This window comes from Erithacus rubecula, assembly GCF_903797595.1.
Source record: "Erithacus rubecula genome assembly, chromosome: 2".
NCBI classification, from domain to species: Eukaryota; Metazoa; Chordata; class Aves; order Passeriformes; family Muscicapidae; genus Erithacus; species Erithacus rubecula.
Window position 1 is genome coordinate 23,841,995 of NC_136685.1, and position 16,889 is coordinate 23,858,883.

Consider the following 16,889-nt stretch of genomic DNA (forward strand, 5'->3'; position numbering starts at 1 on the left):
GGGATCACACAGTAAAAAGGTAAAAAAAGCAGCCTGAAGGGAGGGGTCAGAATATGTGAGAGGAACAGCTCTGCAGACACCAGGTGAGTGCAGAGGGAGGGGCAGGAGATGGTGCAGGTGCCAGAGCTGAGATTGCCCTGCAGCCCCTGGTGCAGCCCATGGAGAGGCAGCTGTGCCCCTGCAGCCCAGGGGGGACAGGGGGGTGCAGAGATCCACCTGCAGCTCAAGGGGAAGACTCCACTCCAGAGCACATGGGTGACCAAAGGAAGCTGTGATCCTGTGGGAAGCCCACACTAGATTTAGTTTTTATTTCTTATTATCCTACTCTGATTTGATTGGTAATAAATTAATTTTGCCAAGTCAAGCCTGTTCTGCCCATGACAGCAACTGTGAGTGGTGTCTCCCTGTCTTTATCTCACAAGCCTTTCATTAAATTTTCCTCCCCCATCCAGCTGAGGAAAGAAGTGATGGAATGGCTTTCTGTAGTTCAGACAAGGTCAACCCACCACACAACAATAAATTGCATGACTTATACCATGAAAAAGGTTTGAATAAAGGTATAAAATGGTTGCTTAAAAACCTTTTCTGTTTCCTGCTTAATTGCTGTTGTCATAGCTTTATCCAGTTCTTTTTTGGACTCTTCTGCCTTTTGGCTAAGGAGCAAACACTTAGTCTTCGCTTCATTTAGTTTCTGTTCCAGAACAGCCTTGTCTTCTTGTGACAACTTTTCTCCATTCTCTTTCAAGAAGGTTTCAGTATTTTTCACAATCTCTGCCAGTGTCTGGGCACTTGTTCTCATGTCTTTTTGTATCTCCTTTTGATAAAAAAGAAAGAAAGTATGATTAAGTAATGATTAATGAGATCAGTCCAATTGACTTTATTGGAATTATCTCTCTTCCACACTGCTCCTTCCTAGCTGCATAATACATTACTACATTGAAGACAATTATTAAAATCAAAGGCATCAGCATCCGACAATTTTGTTGCAGCTGAATCTTTTATAACTTTTTTTAAAAATTGCAAATCTGTTTGCTTACAGTCATCTTCAGACTGAAGCCACTTTTTTCCCTTTGTTTAACAGTTCGAATGTTGTGTTTCCATATATGCAGACGAACATATATCTTATTTTTTTAGAAATCAAGACTTAAGTAAATCTGCTACACTGCAGTTAGTAAAGTGAGTCTCCTGACAAATTCTGGTCCATTACTCTCGTAACAGTAAGCTGCTGAAAATAAGCTGACTGAATAGAAGTTAGAAAATTGCAATCATCTTTCCTGGGTGAAGGTTTTCCCATATTTCTTGGGTTTGTTCAGGCCAGAAATGGCATACTTTTTTTTTTTCTTCTATTGTAATTAATCATAACATTTCAGTTTCTCAAGAATGTTTACTTGCATTGAATTCCATAGAGGACAGATCTTTTTAATTTACCCAAAGCTGTTTTCCTAGTCTGCCTCTCAGTTATCTGAGAGAAGCTTTAATTGTAATGAACATACTGTTGAGTACATCCCCCCAGTTACTGAAACAATTACGTTTTTCACCTTTTTATGCAGTGTAACAATCTTGGAGAAGCAAGACAGAACATTTGATCCTCATTCTAGACTACAGATTTTGCAGCAATTATAGAATACTGTAGCTAAAACTGCAGCTCACTTTAACACTTCAGCAAGTACATTAGAAAGTTTTTCCTGGGACAGTGTGTCAAGAAAAGCTTCTCCTGTAACCAAAATCTCTGTGCTCCCTTTCAAACAGCACACTGAGGATGAAAGCTCTGACTAGATATAAAAAAGACTGTTTTTAAACCCTATTCCCTCCTAAGACAAACTTTTTGAATGGTGATTCCAAGAAATCAGTCAGAAAATAAGAACTAGTCTGCTAGACAGTCTAGGCACAAACAGGTGATGGGAAAAAAACCAGAGGCATACTCTGCATCAGTTCTGCACTCCCCATGAGTACCCCATTTAGGCCATAAGTCCTTAAGATAGGTAATAAGTATTGAAAGCTACCCCAGGGGTGTCTGTATGATTGACTGACTGTAAGAACTACTTTGACAAACTAAATGCATTACTTCAAAGCTAAGCAAGGCAAGATAAATAAGGAAATTTCTCCTTTCACAGAGAGTTGGAGCTCTACAATATAAACTAGAACTAGGAGGAGGAAGAGGAAGTGCACCAAATCCTTCAGTCCTTTAACTATCATAAACTCAATATCCATCAGGGCAGAGTAAAAGCTTATAGATGACTGGATACAGCTGAAGAGCAAGCTGAAGGCAAGCAAACAAATTGAAAGGGGTTTGCTATATGAGGACACCAAAGAGATTGTAAGAAATACTAATAAGAACAGAATTTAAAATAAAACAAGAGTGAAGCAATGGAAGCCTCAGGCAAGAGAAAATGTAGCAGTCATATTTTTCAAAGTACTCTGAATAGAAATAAACACTTCCTGATACCAGGTAAAAAGCTGTCTAAATTATTTTAGCATAATAAATGCATGATTTTATCACATTCAACAGGAACAATCTTAAGCTAATATATTAACAAAATTAATGCCTGCTTCAAGAGTGCTTCTTGCAATGTGTAGCACATACTCCCTATTCTAGTGTCCCCTCATTTGGAAGTTTCTCTTCTCCCACTGGCACATACTGGAGTGTATTCACAGGCAGCAGTTTAAATGCATGCCACTAAGCCTTTACTTTTGGTAGGTCAAACAAATCTATTTAATTCTCCTTTCATATGACAAGCCTTGTTCCTCAACAAAAGAGTTGAGTCACTGTCCTCTGCACTCAGCCTTCTTCAGCTTCTCTGACTAGAATGGTGCATACCTCCTGTTTGGTCTGGTATTGTTCCAGCTCAGCCTTGCTGTCTCCAATAACAAGAGACTGTCGCTGTCCGATGAGTCGATTTTCAGTCTGTGTAAGCAAATCACAGATTGCCTGCAGCTTCTCTTTGCATTCCTGCTGCCTTTCAGCCACATCCTATATCAGAGCCAAGTACAATTGAACAATGAGACAAAAACTCCTCACTTCAGGAGCCAACACTCTAATAGATATTAGAAATCTCTGAACATCAATGTTGCAAAGCAATAATTTTAAAAGTATGCTGTAAACATGATAGCAGTGGTACAAAGAGCAAGATGAACACACAGACATTATGGATAAACCTCAAATATATTGTAAGTAAAAGAGACCATGTTTGATGGAATTGCTCAATAGAAGTCTGGCCATGCACATATGTGAAGGATGAAATCTCCAAACAACAGGAGTGAAAATCCAGTCTCTTAACCACTTGAAAGCTGTGATAAACTATTAATTCTGAAAAAAAGGACATCAAAACAGAGGTTAGTTGTGAATGTGAGTTAGCTCTTTTTTGGTATGCATAACATGTTACCTGAATAGAAACTGTGGACTTTTTAAGCAGTAGAGAAGAACAAAACATGCAAGCTCATTTTTGTTGCAAAGTCCTAGAAAACTTATCTGTGCCTTTCCTGTACTCAATTTTATGTTTCTTTCACAAAACATAGTAGAAAGAAATAATACAGTCTTCAGAATACTAAAGCTCTTTTAATTACACATAAACCAGAGGCTGAGGGGGTGATTCTGAGTCCTAACAGTGCTGCTATGAGAGAAGAGAGGGTGTTGTTCAGCTGCAGCATCTTACCAGCCTCTTTTGACTCTACAAAAGCTGCTTACACTGCCAGCTGCAGCCATGCCACCTGAAGAAGTAACTGGCCCAACCTGACTCACAGTTTTCCCAATTCAGTGATCAATATAGCTCAGATCAATTACTGATATTGCTACTGAAGGAACAACACTTGTGAGAAACCTCAAGTAAATTTCTCTCATTGCTAGAAAGAGCAGACCTGTGTCTGTTTTTAATTTAATATGCTGTTTCTGTGAGTTTACCAAGGAAAGACAAAAAAGATAATTCACCAAATTTCATCAATATCATCTTTGTATAATTACAGACGTATCTGTAGTAAAAAGGGAAAGATAGAAATACACTCAATAGTGCATGCTGATATTAAAATTCCTCATCCATAGACAGAAACATTCATCACACATCTACATAGAAAATCAAACCTTCTGATCACCCAGCTCTTGCACTGCCTGTAACTGAGTCTCTAAACTTTCCACTTGAGAACTTATTGATTCCTGTGCTTCCTGAAAAGATTTCTGGGTGGTGTTTAACAGCCTCAGCAGCTGTTTGCTCTGGTTAGGAGAAAGATCTTCAGCATGTTCAGAAATGAAGAACTGAATATCAAATGCAGTGGACTCCAGTTGCATTTTTTTACAGCTGAGCTCTGCAGCACTGGTCTGTAAATGAAGTGAAGGGAATTATTAGAAACAAAGAAAAATTGAGTACAAATAAACCACAAGTATCCATACCATCTCTTCTTAGCACCTATTCCAAAAGGCTTTTGGTAGACAATTTAGCTGTGAAAAATCTAAACTCAGAATCATATTGACACTTTCAGTATATGATCCTGTACATCTCTATTTCTTTGCTCTCTCATGGATGTTTGAAAACTGACTGACCCTCAGCTCTAAAAGATTTATGGCAGGTTAGATGTAACATTTCTAGGTTCTAGGTCTGGAGATCCAGAAATTTTAAAACATATACTTGAAATCACTGTTATTCTTAACTCCACAGCATGAGTGCCATTATTTCTAGCAATGTGGCAAATTCTGCCAGCAGCTACATACTGTGGAGCCCCTATGGTCATACCATTTCTCTGGAACTCTATTTAAGCACATTACTAAAATAATTTTTATTATTTATACATATAGAAGTAGATGAACTTTACTAAAAATTTGACATGCTTTGTTTTCCATTACTCATTTTTATCTTTTCCCATCTTGTGTTCTCACATATAATTGATTTGGAAGACCATTAAACTTCAGCAAAGATTCTGAACCCAATGCATAAAAATCCAATTTTAATCACTGAAATATTTGCATTTTAAATTAGGTTTCTATAAGGTTTAGATTTATTGCAATCAAGGTAAGTAGAACCAACAGCTTTCTCAATAATCCTAACTCTATGAAAATTGTTTTGCAAGTGAAAAAGCAAATCAACAAGATTTTGCTACTAGATTATCAAATAGTTGTCTTCTTAAATAATAACTTCTACTCATCTCTTTAGGTAATAGAGATTATTGAGAAGGAAAAAAACCCTAGCAAATAATTAATAATAAGGAGCAACTTTTGCCAGAAGCATCAACACTTGCCATAAGGAGCACTTACTTTAAATAGCTGTAAACTTTTCTTCATCTCTTCTATATCATTAACATTCACTGTGAAGTCATTCATGATTTTATTGTTCTCTGTGATCCAGTCTGAAAATCTTTGCAGTTGGTCTAAAAGTTGCTGGTGTAATCCTGCAAGCTTAGACTAGAAAGGGAAGTTGCTTATTTATTTATGCTCCTGGAGTCTAGTAACACTTTCTACCATATAAAATTGAATCATACATCTATCTTTATGCAAAGATAAAATAAAGAAAACCCAAATTCCTTTATTTTAGCCCAACCACCATGAAGAAAATTAAGGTAAAAACGTACCATTTCCAAGTCAACAGTGCAGACTATTTGTTTTGCTCGTTTTGAAGATCTATCACAGACTTCCAAAAATATTTCCTGCATAGACTCATAGCTTATCTTCAGTTCTTGAAGTTTCTCTTCTGGAATACCCCTGTTACAAGACTTCAAGAAATCTTCTGCCAACTTCATGTCATTTTTTAGGATAATTGCAAAGGTAGCCAGTCCTGATTCAAATGACTACAAAGAGAAGATATAAAAAATTATTAAGTTGCTAAGAAAAAAGTGTAGATCTGAATTGCTTTAATTATATTTCAAATATCTCTTTTGAAACCTAAGGGCTGTTTCTAGCAGCCATCACAGAAGTACAAGCATAAAGAACACTTTGCTTACCTCTAGCTGTTGCAGTTCAGCTTTTAGTATTTCCAGGCTGTTACTAATAGGCTGTTGTTTATCTAGGTGGTTTTGCATATCTTGAAGCACTGCCAAATGTTCTTGCATTTTCTCTGTTAACTTTAAACATTGCTGCACTCCATCAAACTGAAAAAGAATTTTAAAAATCACAAAAGATTTTCCAAACTGACATGAAAATAAACAATACAAGTCTTTGGGTTCATTTTGATTTATTTTAAATTTATAATCTAATTTTTCAACTATTTTTCCAGTTCAGTTGTTCTCTCCAGCACTCAAAGATCCACACAATTCCATTAACATAGGACACTGAGCACATATTCTTGTTACTTACCATGCTAGTGGAGGTGTCTCCCAGGACTGCTTCTTTTGTTTTCAAAACAGGCTCAGTAAAGCCTTTGGACAGGCTTTCTATCATCCCATGCTCCTGATCACTTTTCCAAGTAGTAGTTGTGTTATCTGCCAATGTTTTCTCTTCATCAGTTTTTGATCCAAGCTCTGATTGTTCTGTTGAGGAAAGAGAATAAAGCCCATCTCCTTTGCCTTTACCCTCATGCTCTGTGGTGGTACCAGCACCCTGTGAGCTCATAAACAAACCATTTATCAGCTCCTCTAACTTGCTTGTACTTTCATCTCTAAGTAAGATCTGAAAATTTTCCACAAGTTCAGTGGCAGCAAGCTTGGGAACAGGAGCTTTCCTGTCTGTTTCACTCTCCCTTTCATCTGGACCAGCTGTCTTTTGCTTGCAGGATTCCTGCTTCAGAATATCATGAAGAAGGTCAGGACTTGTGCAATCCGGCCAAAGCCGTGAAGGAGCTTCACTGTCCTTGGGCTCTGTACACAGTGTGGTGACCATTAATGCAGTTCTGATGGCATTGCTGATTTGCTTCAGATTTGACCCACTAGAAATTTCACTTGCAAGGTGAGTGCTCCCAACCATTTTAAGTAAATTTTGCATTAAAGTTCTGGTATCAGAGTAACTTAGGGGTTCACCCTCCTGCTTGCAGTAAATATGTCCCATTTTCAATTTCCTTTGTAATATATTCTGTAAGTCTTCCATTAGTGTGTCAGACACATCTGCTGGTTGTGAAATACCTTCTTTTACTTGAAAATCTTGGCAGGGTGGCATTTCTTTTTGCAATGACTCCATGGACACTTGTTTTTTGAAACCATTTCCAAGGTAGGAAGTCTCACTGACCATGACATTTTCTCCCTTTGTGTTTTTCATCATCTCATGTTCGTTCTCAGCACCATAATTCAACTTAGTCCCTATGCTACCCAGAAATGCAGAAGAAACATCAGTGGTGTGGGTATGGCTCCCAGAAGGTAGCACTTCACTTCCATCCCCTAATTCTTTGACATCCTCAGTACTTGCTAAAGCCTCTGGTTTTGTGGGGAAAATTTCACTATCATTGCTGCTTTTGTTTTCTGGAATGTCTTGAAGAACATTGTCAGTATTTTGACAGTTAGGTCTCTCTATTTCTTTAGTTGTGCTAATTTCCTTTGGTTTCACAGTATCATGTGGGGGAAAAGAGTAAGTGTTAAATTCACTTGAATGGATTTCTTCCACATTTAGGAGAAAATCCTTTTCATTCTGTATACCCTTTCCCCCTCTTTCCATGTCCTCAAAACAGAATTCAGTTTTATTGACTTCTGAATGGCCACCTTCTTTTATGCACGTTGTATGTTGTTTTAAAGAAGCAGAAATGTTAACATCTCTCTTAAATTCATCTGATCTTGCACCCTGAATGTCAAGAAAAGCTTGATCAACATTTACTTTTTCTTTACTTGCAACAGGAGTTTCTCTAGCAGTTTTAATTACTGTTGCATCAAATATTTCCCCCAGGTTTTCCATCTGAATGGGACTATTACTTAGCCCCATGACATCACATTCCTCCATAATATTTACTCTATGTTTATTTTCTGTAAGAATCTCAAAACCTCCTTCTATTTGGCCATGCTTCCAACTGGTGACTGGATGTATTGGGTCCCTAAGTGAACTATTATCATCCACATGAGGGGTATCTGTAAGGAATTTATTGTCCATTTGGGATGAACTTTGTTGTTCCATATAATTTATTACTTTTTCCTCTGCAAGTAGTGCCTCTCTCTGTCTTTGTCCATTATTTGAATCTAATATTGGCATGGTACTGTTTTCTTTATTCATGCTATCAGTAAAGCATTCTGAGAGAAGCAAATTTGTCCAGGTACTTTGGTCATCATCAGTAGCTGGCTCTAGGTGGGTTGTCACACTGATGTCAGATTTCACATTACCATCAAGAAGCTGAGAGCCTGGAACCCTAAACTGTGTCTCATTATTCTCTTCACTCTTCATGGACATCCATTTAGGGGCAAAGGTATTTTCAGACTGAATAGGCTCAGTAGTATCTTGTGGCTTGTATTCACTTTTGACACAAGTCCCATATTCATCTTCTGTTTCCTGCTGTGTGTCTTCTTCACTGGTACATGAAAGAGCAACAAATCTTTCTTCAGAAATATTTGACATTGATTCACATATTACTGAGGATAGTTTTCCATTTTCATGGTTAGACTGGAATTGCAAAGTATATCCTGTTTTGTGGCCTAAAGAATAGCAGCAGTTATCAATGTTCTGATTATTTTCATTGCTCCTTTCTACATCTTCCACAGACATTAACAGCTCGTCACTTTTACTTATACACTGATGATGTGAATAAAAAATATCCATTTCATCTTCACTGTCAGAATCAGTGTCAGAGTCATCATAACTCTCATAATCCTCCTCATAATCTTCCCCCTCCTGTGTACCTTCAGATTCCTCCTCACACAGGTCACCTTCTGCTTTCATTTCAACTTCCTCAATCCTGTCTTGTACATCTGTTTCATACATTCTCTGTAAATAGCTCATTCCTCCTTCCTTTCTTCCTTCTCTCTCAACAGTAACTGGTAACTCTTGTTCCTTCTCTCCAAAACTCCCTGTTCTTTCCCTTTCCTTAGGGATTTTTTCCATAGTTTTGGCATTTGCAGAAGCTATAGCTATGCTCTCAAGCTGCTCTTTCACATTTACATGAACATTCTCTTCAGCATTAGCTGCAAGTTCTTGAAAAGAGCTGGTCTCTTCTCTTAGGGTTATTCGACCACCTCTCTCCTCCAGAAAACCTAATGGAACTGATCTTCCAGCCAGTTCTGGCTCTGGTGTATCATCATCCCCCAACTGCAAGGTATCAAACCCCTCATCACCTTGAGAAGTGTCAGAGGAAACATCATCATCATCAGTTTGTGGAGTATCATAGACATCAGTGTCATCATCATCCCCCTGAGGTGTTTCATAGGCTTCATCATCACCATCATCCAGCTGAGAGCTGTCCTCTCCAGAGGCTACCTCACCACATGCATGCTGCAAGCTGTTACTCCCAGGCTGTGGGGTGCCATCATCCCCCTCTACTGATGAGTCAGAACTACTGTCACACGGCACTAACTTGTGGAATATAGCATCACTTTCTTCTACACTCAGCCTTTGTGCTGTGCTGCTACTGTCCCCCAGAGCTGGCCCATCATGGGTGACAGTATCACCACCCAATGAAACCCTATGGTGCATGCCTGTGCTGTCTTCTAGACACACTTTATTCTGAAAATCAGTACAATCCTCCAGGGATGGCCTTCCATGGATATAAAGACAGTCCTCTAGGGATGGACCTGCATATTCCTGTAGAAGTTGTGCATCATGTCTATTGTCATCAAACTTTAGTGTGACATCACATTCACTAACCAATTCTTCTGGAAGTCTATATTCAATGTCTGCAAAATTATCTTTCTCTCTGTTATCCAGTACCATTCTGCTACTATCAGCTTGAAATATGTGAGGCCCATATTCCATGCACCTTTCTAGCTCCTTCCATGTTTCATTATCTGATAAATCATTCACACTCAAGGGATTTTGTAATGTTTTATCATTCATGTTTTCATTATTCAGACTGTCTTCCACACAAATCCCTTCTTTTGCTATGTGTGATAAAAATCTTGTATTTGAGTAATTTGGAAGATATCCTTCAATGTTTCCTGAATTAGTTTGCTGATTGTTACGCTTACAGAGTTCTGTCCACCCAGAAACCTCTGAAAAACCTCCAAATTCATTTCTCTTCATGGAATTTTGAGTGCTGCTTACTACATTTCTGAGTTCTGCAGGGATAGTTAACAGCATCTCCTGTGTATATTCTGATTGCTCAGTACCAAGAACATTGCAAACATCTGGCTGGCACACAGGGAGATCTTCTTGTGAAGATACATAATTCCCAAAGTCATCAAATTGATTACATTTCCTGTTGTTACAAGAATTCTCAGCACCTGAAAGATCACCCTGGAAGCTGTCTGTTGTCTTTAAGTGAATTCCTTTTGAGCTTACATATTTGTTACTAAATTCAATTTCTGACACACCAGCATTGTACCCAGCACTATCACCTTCCAGCAACATATTGATGACTTCTTGCAGTTGTCCATCATATAACAAAAGTCTCTGTCCAGTGTTTGCATCCATATAACTATTTACCATCAGGTAAGACATGAATATTTTCTTAGCTTGATCTAGATTATGACATACGGGGTCTTCTCTGCCAGAATCTTCCTGTTCCCCCTCAGTGTCATGAAACACAGATGGCAGAAACTCATAAGTTGATAACCATTTTGCAGCATTTTTACAAGGGGTCTTTAATTCTTCTACATTGGGCATTTTATCTGGTAAAGTCACATTGGTCAAAACAGACAGAGTATTACTGTCTATTATCCCTGATTCTGCAGCCTTGTCAAGACTGATTATTTCACAAGTTTCTGGAATGTAAAGTGCAGCTATTTTCTTTCTATCATTCAGTATTTTGAATGCCAGCTCATTTGTAATCATATCTTGGTGCAAAGAAGTTGATACGGGGAATATTTCACCAGTATGAGGCCAGATTAGTCCCACAAAGCCTCTCTGTGCTTCTAAAACCAGCAGAGCACTGGTAGAGGATATTAAGTTGCACTGCACAGCTTCATCAACAGTCAAGCGTTGTCCTGAGTTGTGAGAAAGGATTCCACCAGTCTGAACCTGATGTGTGAGGATCCCACAGGCCGTGTCCTGATCTATCAGCCCTTGTCCCATGGCCTCTTCCACAGTCATTCTTTCCCCTGAGTCGGGGTCAATGATACCTCCAGACATTAACTGGGCACCCAGCAGCCTGAACATTGTTTCCCTGTCAATGAGCCCCTCGTGGGCTGCCCTCAAAACAGTCACCCTCCTTCCACATTTCAACACAATTCTTCCTTTTTCTTGTGGTTTCACTGGCAGGAGTCTTAACCCTGTTGTTTCATGGATTATGCTTCTATGAACCATTTGTTCAAGGGAAATTTTTTCAGCACAGTTGGGGTCTATAAGATCTTTACATGTATCTTGTCTTTCCAGGAGTTTTGAATATAATGTTGGAGAAATGAGATTTCTCTGGAAAGCATTCTGCAAAGACAACTTTTCTCCAGTAGATGGCAAAATCAAATACTCACTTGAAAGCTGATTCTCAAGAATTTTAACAGCCAGAGGTTCTGAAATCAAACCTTGTTCTAAAGCTGAAACAACAGGAATATTTGCTAATGATGATTCTGATATAAGCTTCTTTGCATTACTTAATTCTTGCAACTGCAACAGAATCTGCTCATCAATTAAGGCATGGGCTTTAGCTTCTTCCAAATCATAACACATTCCCAATTCTGGAGAAATTATTCCAGAAAGAATCAGCTGATTCTCAAGCAATCTAATTCCAGTGTCATAGTCAAGAAAACCTCTTAAAATAGACTGAAAGATTGAAAGGACTTCTCCAGTTGTTTGGTCAATGACACCAGCAATGACTTTATTCACCTAAAAGGGAATATAAAAGAAAAGCTATCACTATTTTTGGACTGTATGTTTAAAATTTTCTTTTGATTTTGAATGCATGATAAGCATAAAAACATGTACTTACCAGGCCTGGAGGAATGTTGTGAATGTTAGCAGCTCAAATGCGCAAGTGATCTATGTCAGTCATTCAACAGCACATGATGTGATAAAAGATTTAAAACCAACATGCATCTGTGAATTGAAAACCTATGCTTTGCACACATAAATAGGGTTAGTGAAAGACAATAGAAGAAATGATTGCAGAGAGGGCAAATAGAACATATACCTGAAAGGCACATTTTCATGCTATAAATGTCTGTGAAAGGTTAGAATATTTGGAAACAGTATGTGATTCAACACAACCATGCTATTCATGTTTACAGCATACAGTATTTCTGTATATACACTCAACAATATGGAATCAGATACTCTAGCAACAAATATGGTATTTAGTTTGCATGGAAAGCATGAAGTCAGTTTGGCAACATTATTTGAATTCATTACACAGACTCTGCCTCTATAGGTATCTGAGAATACTCACTCCATATTTAAAACTAATAGCCATTTAAAAATATATTCATAGTGTCTCAGAGCTAATTGTATTATGTCCTCTCATTTTCATACCCAGAAAAAAATAAGAAAAACTGAAAGTAAATCACTTCTAGGACATCTCAGAGTGATATATGGGAGAGACTAACATGTTACTTTACAGTGTCATTTTTGCAGCAGAAATGCAGACTTTTCTAGCAGTCAAAGAATGGCTTTTAAGAGAAGAGTTAAGAGATGAATGATTTGCTTATCTTTCCTCATGCAAGGCACACATTATTAAGAGTCTTCATAAAACAAGTCTGATGAATAGAATGCTCATGTGCACGGGTAAGGTCACATACATTATTTCACAGCAAATACACAACACCTTCAGTCAATTAAATATCAAGTTCCTTCCACACCATTGTTAATTGCAGTTTCTTCTTTTGCTGATCACGTGTAGTTTGAAAACCATGCAGTAAAATCTCAAAAGAAAATGAAATCTAAGTTTGAATCTTGTTACCTTCTCTTCCATCTTTTCATCACCCAGATGTGCTTCCTGCAGCTGCTTCAAAGCTTCATTGGATAACAAGCTGTAGCTTTCCTGGAGGGACCTAACTTGCTTTTCCATTTCACATCTCTCTTCATCTGTCATTCTATTGTGAAAAAAATGGAAGAAGGAAATCTCTGGGTTATTTGTAACTTGTTTGGAGTGGTCTGCCTATCTTTACTTAAAAATGGCAAGTAGAAATTAGTACAATTCCAGACAAGCAGTCTGGAAAAATACAGCTTAATAACAAAGATATTCAAGGAAGCTACAAACCCATTGCAGGTATTCAGGAAAAGAAGCATTTAACCTTTGCATGGGCCTTTGTCTACTGATTGCCAGTCAAGACAAGTAACATAACCAGTAAGGAGTCACGAGATATCTCAGCAATTTAGCAATTTAAACCATCTGTTTTCAGACACAGATGAAACAATTTTGTGATAGGTAGTTCAAGTACTAACTTACTGCAAATTTAATAATTATTTTGATTTCAAATGAAAATTTAAATATCTAATATTTTTAAGAAGACCAGACGTATACAAAGTCAAATTCCTGAAATAAACAAAATTGCATCAAGCATCAACAAATGGGAAGACAAAAAACCCCAAAATGTACATGAAATGCAATTAGAACTATAAGAAGAGGATTTCTTTTTAAGCAAACAGTATGTATTGATCCAACTTATTTACATTATTTGAAAAAAAAATATCATACTTGTCACTGTGCTTAGCTAAAAATGACTGAGTAGTCTGCAGAGCTTCAGCTATTTGTTCTTTCTTGGTTGACATTTCATGAAGGAAAATCTGAAAAATAAATAATCTGTGTTCAAGATTTGATAATGTACATAAATACAAACAAACAAAATCTTATTTGTATCTACTTATCTCAATAATTTAAGAGCTTGATTTTTTAAAAAATACTGGCTCTCCTTAGAACAATATTATTTATCAGAATCGTATAATTTACAAACAAGTGAGCCATTGTGATATGCCTTTTGATTAAGCAAGCTGTTTTCATAAAAATATGGGACAAAACAAATAAAATATTTCAAAATGCTATTTGATGGAAAATTAACCAATGATTTAAAATCCCCTATTATAGTTGGTGGAGTTTATAGCAGCTTTATAAAGTTTGTGTACAATAGTCACGTTCAAAAAATTGCTCACCAAAATAAGAGATAACAAATTTTTTGAAAAAACATAAGACCAAAAGCCTTCATTAAATTCAATAACAGAGACAAATGCAATATGAGACATCCAGAAAAAATTAATTATTAATTAATATTCCCCACACTATCAGTTCTGTGTCATCCCCAGTAGAGGACTTGTTAGAGGAACTTGTGGGAATTTCATCTTCTAACTTTCCTGAGAAACTCCCTGCAGTCTTTTCAAAGAAGAGCACTCATTTTGGATAAATAAAGGCAAATTATCAAAAGGGTGTTCTGCAAGCCAGAGATATTTCCAACATAGGTGCTAGGTCTCCAGCAAGGTGCTTGGACCCTTCATCCACTTGGGTCTGGACACAACCAATCTGTCCTTGTATGCATCGTATCAAAGGGCCCAAAAAGTCTCCCTTTGCAATCACCACCAGCAGGACACAACCTCATCACTGTGCTGCTTGCACAGGAACCAAGAGAGCCCCTGGATGCACTGTGCAAGAAGGGGAGAGGAGGCTGAAGCAGCAGATGGGTGACAAATCCACTTTGCTCAGGGAACCAGTGTCGCTGTGGCTACTGTGTGCACCTGTCACTACTGCCATCAGCTTCTCTTCCCAGCACCTGGCTACACCCCACAGCAATCCCAACCTCTGTGTGAAATGTATTTCAGCTGATATTAGCTAGGAAATCACCAGTTTCCAAGAGTTTTGCTACACAAGTTGTCAAGGCATCATTGCTGGTCAGTAGAGACCCAAATCCAGGCACCTCTGAAAGGTGCAGATACCTCACCAGCCATTTCACAAGGGAAGCAAAGACCCTCAGCAAACATCCATCTCCCACAGGAAGCCAAGACAGCCAACTCACAGGTTACTCCCTGGGGGCTTGGGTTGGAAGAGGAGATGACACCCACAGCTGCTGTGGTAAGCTGAGATGTCCCAAGGAGTTGGGTGCTGGCCCAGCACTGATAAAAGTTCGCAGTGTAGTCATTAACAAGGGCAGAAAAGGACCAGCATTCAGTGCTTTAGCAAATTCTGATTTTAACTACTAGCAATTTACCAATCGATATGTTCAAATCAATACAAGCTTACTTCCTCCTGTAGATGTAGGGACAAACTCAGATCTAGCACTGGTGCTCTCTGAACAAGCTATGTGCCACAACAGTGCTCATCAGGCCTGCCAACCTTCCCAACAGCAAGCTGCATCCATGCACATGCTGGTCCAGTAGCTCTTGCACCAGAAAGTACCACCAAAATAAAAACATAGGAACAGGATGCCAAGAGGGCCAAAATCACATCTGCATGATGACACATCCATCACTGTACTGGGGAATGTGGATGAGACACTGCTCTGTCCCTCTGCTGCTCAGAGGGCAGGGAAGCCTTCACCTACTGAAACCTTTTTAGGTCTAACTAAGCTATTTCATGAGGCAAGCCCAGCAGAAGAGGGCCTAGAAATGACAGGAAACCTCACAGATGGAAATTTATGGTCAGAGTTACAATTGCTCACAGTGACAATGTTAAATACAAAGGCATCAAGATGGGCCATTCCAACAGCCTGTGGTCTAGTGTGGTAACAAAGAGGCCTCAGTCAACATCTGCTGTGCTTCCTAGGACAGCAATTTGGATTATCCCTTAAGAGGGTCCCTCTGATTAACTTACCAAAAGCAAATAATAGAAACTTGGCCCTCAGGCCCCTCCTACCAGCTTTCTCCTTCCTGGTACCCAAAACTCCATCCTGACAGGATGCACTCTCCCTCTACAAGGGCTGAGATATTGTGTGGAGGGTCCAGTTTCTCTAAACTGATACTTTGCAGTGTCAGAATATGTCATATGCTAAGTCTGTAAAAAGCAGTGGGAGCTTCTTCTTGAATAACATGCTTGTGTCCCTAAACATTGATGTTTATTTATCCAACTCTCTACTCATAACCAAATGTGAAATTATGTCTTATGGAAAATGTGGATTGTGATTTGCAGGGGGGAAAAAAAAGGATTTATGGATTATTTTAGCATTTTAATCCATTCAAAAACCTAAAAAGAGGAAGTTGTGCTTTATTACAAGACGTGTGTACCTGCTGCTTAGGTAAATCTGTCTTTTCAGCCTTTTCTCCTTCTTCTTTGCTGAGTGTCTTGCTGAGGTTTGACACCCATTTCAGTAAATCCCCAGCTTTCTCAACATGTTCCTTCTTTTCCTCTTCCATTGATTTCTGATGAGTGCCATGAATTGTAAAGAAACATGTAAATGTAAATTGTTGAAATATGTAACATTAATGTCTCTAGAAACACAATTCTATCACAATGTCATTATTATCATTACATAAACATAAAACTATTTATTTTTTATTTACCACCACATGCATTACTACGACACTTTGATGTAGGAAAAAAAATGCCACATAATTATAAACAATACAAAATAATACCTCAAGTGATTTTTAATTATTATAAAGGTGCTTATTCATACATACATACAATCATTATAAAATGATTGATAGCAAGAAAAAGCATAGCTTCCCAGCCATTACTCAGCAGATAAAATCTAAAAAGCATTTGCATATAAAATATCTTTGAATTGCTGCCTTTGCATTACCCTCAGGTAAGGATATGTAAAGCCAATATAGCATAACAATATTTTGCACATTATGCACATAGACTACCAAATTACAATTAGGAAGAATACATTGCTTTTATGTCCACAGAAACAAGAAAAAAATAAGAGTAAAATACTAAGACATTTAATTTTTTTTCTGCACAGGAAAACATACTCCTTTTCATGTAAGTACAATCTCAGGAGGACATTTATCAATACTGAGAAAACTTGCTTAAGCCCTTCCATGTACCATA

General features: G+C 38.0%; 1 protein-coding gene across 4 annotated transcripts in view; it reads right to left on the bottom strand.

The window, feature by feature from the left end:
* LOC306798550 (dystonin-like) overlaps positions 1–16,889 on the bottom strand; it is a 283,743-nt gene that overhangs the window by 94,888 nt on the left and 171,966 nt on the right. For 3 of the 4 annotated variants that reach the window (XM_079298670.1, XM_079298672.1, XM_079298671.1), the window contains 5 exons: positions 16,118–16,252; positions 13,608–13,696; positions 12,870–13,002; positions 2,819–2,971; positions 581–814 (listed from right to left, as the gene is read on the bottom strand). In XM_079298670.1, coding sequence (XP_079154796.1) covers positions 581–814; positions 2,819–2,971; positions 12,870–13,002; positions 13,608–13,696; positions 16,118–16,252 — 744 coding nt within the window. Of the gene's footprint in view, positions 1–580; positions 815–2,818; positions 2,972–4,075; positions 4,310–5,239; positions 5,387–5,553; positions 5,770–5,922; positions 6,070–6,274; positions 11,801–12,869; positions 13,003–13,607; positions 13,697–16,117; positions 16,253–16,889 lie in introns of all 4 variants that reach the window. The other variant, XM_079298669.1, reaches the window with a different exon arrangement.